Genomic DNA, 8179 nt, shown 5'->3' with positions numbered 1-8179 from the left:
GGGGGGGGGGGGGGAAGGCTTTTTCTCCACCACCATAACGGCTGCGTAGAGCGGGAGGGCCCCAAAATGGGAGCTGGGGAGGGCCCCCCTCCCCGCGGAAGGGGGAGGATCCCTCACAACGGGCACTGAAGGAGGAACGCGGTGGGGGGGATCCTACATCCCGGCAGCGAGGAGGGGGACCCCGCGGAGATGGAGGCCCCGGCTGCCCAGACCGGGAACGGGGGAGCCCCCCCCCCGGTCCCCCAGCCCAACCGGCCAGCGGGAGCCCTGCCACTCACCGCGCTCTTCTTGGCCACCATCTTGTCCAGCCGCCTGGCGATGCGGACGATCTCCTCCTCCCCGCCCATCGCGCCGCTCCCCGCGGCGTCCGGTCCCGGGGAGGGACGGGGGGGGCTGGCGGCCGCTGCCCGGTGCCCACCACAGCCCCCGGTACCGCAGTCCGGGCGGGCGGCGCGCGGGGTACGACGGGAATTGTAGTCCACCAGGCGCCCGCCCGCCTCTTCCCTGCGCGCCGTCGCGCAGCGGGACTACAACTCCCGGCGTGCCTCGCGCCCGCCCTGCCCCGCCGCAGGGCACGCTGGGGGCTGTAGTCCATCCCCCCGGGAGCCGCAGACCGCCGCCCTGATGGCGGAGACCCGGGGTCTCTCCCTCCCGCGGTGTCGTTTCAGGGTCTCCCCGAATCGGCGGGCACCACAGGCGTGTCCCAATACGTCGTCGCGGCGGCTGAGCTGATGGTGGGGGGCACAGCATCTCCAAGGCAGAGGCAGCCCCATCCCTCAGGGAGCCCCCCACTGAGGGCTCGCTGAGCTGGGCCCCTGGTGGCCACCCACCCACAGCCCAGCCTGGCTGGGAGCAGGCACTGGCGAGCCCTGCCCTTTATAACCTGCCCAGGCCCTGCCACAGGTGGGCCCCGCTTCGCTTCCTGCCCCAGCCGCAGGTGGGCTGATGCCCGTGGAGCCACAGGTGGGCCGATGCCCGTGGAGCCACAGGTGGGCCAGCGACCGTGGAGCCACAGGTGGGCCAGCGACTGTGGAGCCACAGGTGGGCCGGTGACCATGGAGCCACCGTGGCCCTGGCAGCAGCACCGCCTGAAAGAGGAGGCAAATCAGCAGTCAGGGAAGCAGCTCCAGCAGCAATCGAGCGCGGCAGGAATATCACCCATGGCCACAATCGCCCTGCGGGTTGCCCTCAGCGGCCACGGTTAGCCCCGCTGGCCTGGCTACACCGAGATGTGGGGCCATACGGATGGCCCGGCACGGCCTTAGGGGCTTGAGACTAATTAACAGAAGGGTGGAGAGGGGCTGGATGGTTTGGGGGTGCCCAAGCCGGGGCGTGGAGCCCCCCTGTAGGTGGCACTCGTACTCTGTGCGAGGGCGGCGCGTCCCCCCGGGAGCTGCGCTGTGGGACTCGCCGCTCAATAGTGTTGCTCTCTCCAGCTGGTTCCTGGCACGGGGAGAACTTCAATGCCTCCTCCTGCACAGCCGGCTCCGCAGCCCCTCGCCAAGCGTGGATGTTTTGGAGAAGGCCCTGACTGTGCTGGTAAAGAGCGGCCGTGTCCTGCCCCGGCGGGGCTGCAGATCTAGCAAAAGCGTTGACATGGGCTACATGTGGCCTCAGGCTGCAGAATTAGGTGTTGGGAAGCAGGGCTCCCTCAGCTCAGCTCCATCCCTTCTCTCTCCTGTGGCAGCTGAGTCCCTGAGGGCAGATTTTTAGCTTTACCAGCACACAAAGGCGGGGAGTATTGAACAGATCGGTGCTAAACCTCTGCTTGGGTGGCTGTCCCCCAAAAACCTCCCGTTAGGGGTACCTAAAGCTGCCAGTGTGCTGTTCTTTGTGGCAGCTCGCGTGGAGTTGGACAGAACTATGGGATCCCCTCGGGGCAAGAGCTGCTCCCCAGATGTGTGAGACATTTCGAGTCATCCCCGAACCAGCAGAGGTGGCCCCAGACCAAACCTGAGCTCCAGACCCGCTCCCTGGCATGACGCTTGGAGCTACCTTGAAACTTCTTGGCTTGGCCCCATGTTTGCGAACGCGAGCTCCCTCCAACCCGCCGTCTGGAGCCTCTGCAGCATCTGGAAAGCCTCCATCCCTTGGCAGGGTCTGGCCGTGAAGTCAGGGGGTGCCATTTTGAAGAGGCCCACCTCTGCGAGGGAGGAGGAAACAAGTCCCAAGAAGGGGACCTTCTGGAGGTCCTTGGAAGCGGGGCAGCTGCCTGTCCCGTGTGTGGGGTCGGGTCACGCCGGTCCTCGGCGTCAGAGGAGCGCTCGAGCGGCACTGCTGCCACTGTGACTGTGGTTTGTGTCACTGCAGCGCCAAGATGGTTCCTGACCACAAATATGGCCGGGGACGTGTCTCGGATTCCAGAGAGCACAGTCACCGATGCCGAGCGCTGTCACCCCCGTCGCTCCCTGCCTCCGAGCGAGAAACCCGTCACCCCTGCCAACGCCGGCCTCCCGCCGCCGCCGGCCGTCCTCGCCCAGGCCCCACGACTGCCTGGTTGGCAGCAGGTCCCCGAGGGACACAACGGCACGGAATCCTCACGCCGGCAGCCCCGGCAGGGTGGGAGAGGAACGTGCCCCCTGCCCCTGCGTGCCCACGGGCACGGGCCAGCCCTGCAGCCCGACCCTGCCCATCCCGCGGCTCCGCTCTTCCCAAGGGTTAACGGGACAGGCGTTTGGTGGAGCGGGGAGGGTTTCTGGCTGACCTTGGCTGGGAAACAGCGGTGGCGTCGCTCAGCCCAACCCCCCGAGCGTGGAGCCGGTGGCCGGAGCGCTCCCCAAGCCTGGGTGGAGGTAGATCCAGAGGAAACTCCACCTCCGCGGGAGCCAACCTGCTATTGCAGGAATTCCCAGAGAAATTCCCGCTTGGGCTGATCTGTCAGCGGATCCATGAACTTTGTTTTACCTCTTGTGAAAGCAGCTACTTGAATGTGCTAAAAACGGAGCAGGGGCGAGTCTGTCGCTGGAGCTGGGCTCGGGGGAGAGGTTGGGAGGGGGTTTAGCTGACCCCTGGACACCCAGAGGCACCGTGAAAGGCTCTGTACATGGTGCCTTGCTGGCAGCTCCCCTCCACAGGCAGAGCTGGTGGACCCAGGAGAAGAGTTTGCTGCAAAATGAAACCCCAAAAAAATCTCACCTGGTTTTCCCATGAGCTACAGCATTTCCCAAGTGACTCTCAGCTGATTTGGCCCCAACGGATGGGCTGGATCAGGTCAGATGAGCTTTCCTTGCTTTCCTTGCAGATTCAAGTTCACCATCATTCGTTTGGAGATTGGCCACCAAACCCCACCCTTTTTATTGCTCCCAACCACGGGAGGCTCAATCTGGGCCACTTTTGGAGAAGGCAGAGAGGAGAAAGCCCTTCAGGGCCCAGCCTTGCCCAACAACCCACCATGAGACCCCTGGGGAAGCTCTGTCCTGAGACACCCCCTAATTTTGGGTGTGCCCATGTCTCCAGAATCTCAGTTTGGGGGTCACAGCTCGTAGGGACAAGAAGGTTGGGTGTCCCTGGGCAACACACTGGGCTCTGAGCTGGTAGTGAGAGACCCCATGCAGGGAACAGCAGACAGCAGGTAGACCCCAAGCCCTCATCCAGCCCCAGAACAGAGGCAGGGATCCTGCCTTATCTCCCCCTCCTCACTGCAATTGTCTGATGTCCTCAGTCTCCTGGCCCTGGCACCAGGGACACTTGACCCTGGAGGCCAAAATGCTTCATCTGAACACTTAAGGAACATGGAGAATTTGGCCCCAATGGTGACTTGCATTTCTGTCTGGCAGACCATCCTGTTTTCTCCTCTAAGGAGTCAAAGGACCTCCCCCCACCTCGTCTCGTGGCACAGACCCTCCAAACCGCTGTGGGCCCTGGGAGATAACGCAGGCTCCATCCGTGCCACTCCAGCAGAGCAGCTCACAGAAGCTCTGTGTCCTCTGCTCCCCACCGCATCTGTCCCAGAACTGCTGGTGAGCAGCCCACGCTTGGGGACACCACCATCTGGACCTCCTGGGACAAGTCCCGCACCAGGAAGGGCGTCAGGATTTGGCTGTAGCGGGCAACAGCCGCGGAGGAGAACGTGGCCAGGACCACCCCGTGTGGTAGCCCAGCCTCTGCCACCCTGCAAAAGAGGGAGAGCATGGAAGGGAGGATGCGGAGGAGATGATGGTTCCCCTGGGCCCTGCACATTGCGAGCGCCAGGGTGGAGTTTGGACCTCCAGCTTTGCAGATGCTCTTCTGAGGCGCTTTGGATGTTCCCTAAATCTCCTCCTTCTAACGACTTTAATTATACTGGCTGCTGTTCAAAATGAGAATGGCAGGGGGAGGACGGAGTGCTAAGCAGCAGCCTGTCACGCTTTACGAGGTGTTCTTGGGGGACACTGGGCCAGACAAGCAGCCGTCCCAGAGCCGTGCCAGCCCAAGTGGGTGCAGGCTCCTGGGCCACGCTGGCCACCAACAGGCTCTGGGCTGGCCCGTGTGTGCGTGAGAGCGTGTGCAAGCGCTCGGGTCTCCTTTCTCTCCCCCTCTCTGTCTCCTTTTATTCGCCTCCATAAAACATAGGAAGTTCAAGCCATTCATTTTGCTATTTGTGTCTCCCTCCCCACGCCCCGGTTCCCTCCCTTGCCCCCTGCAGCCTCTCGGCTCGCTGCTTGCCCAGCATCCTTGACCCCGAGGAGTCTGGTGTGTATGCACTTCCCTTTTGGCCCATGGAACACGCCACTCCGAACTGGTGCCTTGATAAGTCTGCTGTGGGAAGGCAGGGGCTCCTGGGCTCTCACACAGGGCTTTCCCGTGGAGCATTTCCTATGCTCCCCCCTGCTCACCGGCCCGATCTCCAGAGCAGGGCGGTGGGGAGGCTCTCTGGATGGCGGTGCCCCTCCGTGGCAGCAGCTCTGTCCTCCCCCAGCTCTGTGTCAAAAGCCGTGGCGCCTAAATGGAGGTGTCCTCCCGAGGAGGAGGGGGATGATGATGATGGTTAGCTTCCCACGGGCTAACGTGGCACCTCTCAGCTCACCCATAGCGAAGGATTGCAAAGGGGTTTGACCCCCCCCAGCCCCTTCCTCGCAGGGGTTTTGCAAACAGGGCTCTGATATTGTTTCCCACAGAGTTTGGGATCGACGGGGCCTGTGTCCTCTCTGCAAAAGGAGCAGGGACGTGGCAGAGACCTCAGAGGAGCTGGAGACAGGGATCGACTGGCAGAGAGGGAGGAAGGAGAGGCTCAGCCAGGAGGGCTGGGGGGGCCTTTTCTCAGAAACACCCTCCTCTGAGCTGCCCTGCCGAAGCACAAGGCCCTCGGTGTTTCAGCCGTGGGCTGGTGGCCGTGGTGGTCCCTCCATCACCACCACCATGGGGACACAAGGACTGTGCCCACACGGACACCTTCTCCTGCCCACCAGAGGCAGAGGGTGACACCCAGGCAATGTTCGGCCTCCTCTATCCATGGCTGGAGCAAAAGCTGCTTCAGCACGGCTGCAGGGAGCCCTGGGGGGCACCCATGGCAGGGACAAGGGCACCCATGACCTAAAAGCTATCAGGGCTCCTAGGACTGGGATTCATGAGCCTGAGGGTTCTGCTGGGCTAACTGGGAGAACTGGGAGGAAGAGTCTGCAGGGTAAGGGGCTGCACCATGGCATGCTGAGGGGTGAAGGCAGTGTCCCCCCTGCCTTGCTGCCTCCATCCTCCCTTTGAATCCCCCCAAAGTGCACAGCGAGGCTGGGCAGAGCCAGGTCACCGAGGTTTTGCTGTGCCCTTTGCTCTCCAGCTCTCCTTGCAGCAATGGCATGGCGGAGAAGAACCTTCTCCCCCTTATCTCCCCATGGGTGGCCCTGCAGCCGGCTCAGCTGCCCCACGGCCCAGCAGCGAGCCCTGATCTCATCAGCCGCCGCCGCACACTTGCAGCTTGAACAATAACCTCCTTCCCTGCCTGACACAATTCCCAGAAATGCACAGCCTCCTGCTAAAGCCTCCCCGGGGGAAAGCATGCCAGCCGGCCTGTCGGCACCAGCACGGACATCCCTGCCAGCCGCTGGCAAACGCAGCTCGCCGCGTCCCCGGCGCGGAGGCACCTCGGCGAAAACAAGGGTGTGCTGGGTGGGGTGGAGGGAGAGGGCTTGGGGCCATCCTTTAGCTGGCCCCACTCAGGAAGTCCCTTTCCCTCTGGGTGTTCACCACCAGGCGCCTTCTCCCGTCCCAGCCACCCCGTTCGTAGCCCCCCGCTTGGCCACCATCACCCTGCCTGCTCCCAGTGCCCACTGGGTGCACGGGGACAAAACCCAGCCCTGGTTGCCCGGGCTGGGAGAGTAGAGAAGGGGCTTGTGCCTCCCCTCACCCCATTGGAACCCCAGCCTGGAGAAGCTCTTCTGTATAGAATCATCATAGAATGGTTTGGGTTGGAAGGGGCCTTGAAGATCTTCTAGTTCCAACCCCCTGCCCTGGGCAGGGACACCTCCCACCAGACCAGGTTGCTCCAAGCCCCCTCCAACCTGGCCTTGAACCCCTCCAGGGATGGGGCAGCCACAGCTTCTCTGGGCAACCTGGGCCAGGCTCTCACCCCCCTCACAGCAAAGAACTTCTTCCCCACATCTCATCTAAATCTCCCCTCTTTCAGTTTAAAACCCTTCCCCCTCATCCTATGGCTCCCCTCCCTGATCCAGAGTCCCTCCCCATCTCTCCTGGAGTCCCTTTAGGGACTGGAAGGGGCTCTAAGGGCTCCCCGGAGCCTTCTCTTCTCCAGGCTGAACCCCCCAACTCTCTCAGCCCCCCCTCCCAGCAGAGGGGCTCCAGCCCCCCCAGCATCTCCGTAGCCTCCTCTGCACTTGATCCAACAGGTCCACGTCCTTCTGATGCTGGTGGCCCCAGAGCTGGAGACAGCCCTGGGTGGTGGGTGGTCTCCCCGGAGCGGAGCAGAGGGGCAGAATCCCCCCCTGGCCCTGCTGCCCACGCTGCTGGGGATGCAGCCCAGGATGCCTCTTGCAGCATCACCGAGCGGCTCAGCCTGCTGGAGCTTTCCCTCAGAACATCTGAGTCATTGCTGCTGCTGCTTCCAGATGGAATATCTGGACACGGGGCAGGCCCAGCTGGACGCTGGAGGTGGGTATTTACCCTGCCCCAGCTGAGCAGGGAGCAGGAGAGGGCCAGGCCAGCGGCTGGCACCGCCATCCTTTCTCCAAGGGCTTCCTCTGGGGCTCACCAGCACATGTGTCCTGCTGGAGCCAGATGTGCCATGTAGGGAGGCACAGTGGCAGTCGGGTGCAGGCTGTGACCAATGCACACCACGTTTTCCTCCCTGCAGACCTCGCAGGGCTGCTGCATACACCCCAAACCCCCCTGTAAAGCTGCAGCTCCAGCACCATCCCGCATCCCAGCTGGATGGGGAGCAGCACCCGGCGCTGAGCAGTGGCCAAGGTGCCAGCACGGCTGCAAGGTGGCCACGCTGGGCTGGTGGTGGGTACAGGAGGGCCAGCCTCACGGCGTCCCTGCCACGGGGTGCATTGTTCAGGAGAACACAAGGGGAAGGCCGGGGAGGACAGACTCTCTGGCTGCGTCGGGCTTCCTGCCTCCCGGCTGCAGCCACCGCCTGACATCACCGCTCCCGGTGGGAATGGCTGCCCCGGCCCGGCTCAGACCCTGGCAGCAGCCAGTAAGTTCCTGACCTCCTGCCCGGCTTTCCAGCTTCGTCCGGTCCTGCCATGGTGGGGGGGGAGGTTTTGTGCCCCCTGTCCCCCTGCCACCATGTCATGACAGCTGGCAAAGCTGCATCCTCTTCCTTGCAGCCATGGGAATGGCCGAGGTGATGCCCCCTGTCACCTTACCCACCACCTCTGAGAGTGCAGGGTGGCACCAAGGTGAAGGTGTGGGCACATCTGCTGACCACCCCTTCCCTGTCCTCTTCAATCCCGGTGGCCAGAAACCCCTCTGTCTCACACTTTGGGTCCTGCATCCCTTGAGCACCCTCTCACCCATGTGTGGCATCACAGACCAGGACCTTGTTTGGTCGCAGGGACATGGCATGGCACCAGGACTGGCCAAGTAGAGCTGGGGGCATATGGCAGCTACTGTGGAGGGCAGGACAGTGTCCCCATCCCACCCACCCTCCCATCCCACACATCCACCCCAGCCTGGGAGTGTGTGTGCTGCAGAATTCCCTCACTGGGGTTGGCAGGGGCCTGGGAAGGCTGAGGAGGAAGAG

General features: G+C 63.2%; 1 protein-coding gene across 1 annotated transcript in view; it reads left to right on the top strand.

The window, feature by feature from the left end:
• Positions 1–2336: 2336 nt before the first annotated feature.
• The window catches only part of SOX18 (SRY-box 18), a 27821-nt gene continuing 21978 nt past the window's right edge, over positions 2337–8179 (top strand). The window contains exon 1 of the mRNA XM_014954880.1: positions 2337–2559. Coding sequence (XP_014810366.1) covers positions 2337–2559 — 223 coding nt within the window. The remainder of the gene's footprint in view (positions 2560–8179) is intronic.

The sequence above is a fragment of the Calidris pugnax genome, unplaced genomic scaffold (assembly GCF_001431845.1).
Source record: "Calidris pugnax isolate Ruff unplaced genomic scaffold, ASM143184v1 scaffold50, whole genome shotgun sequence".
NCBI classification, from domain to species: domain Eukaryota; kingdom Metazoa; phylum Chordata; class Aves; order Charadriiformes; family Scolopacidae; genus Calidris; species Calidris pugnax.
The sequence above is the reverse complement of the archived record's forward strand: the minus strand, read 5'-3'. Positions and strand labels throughout refer to the sequence as shown.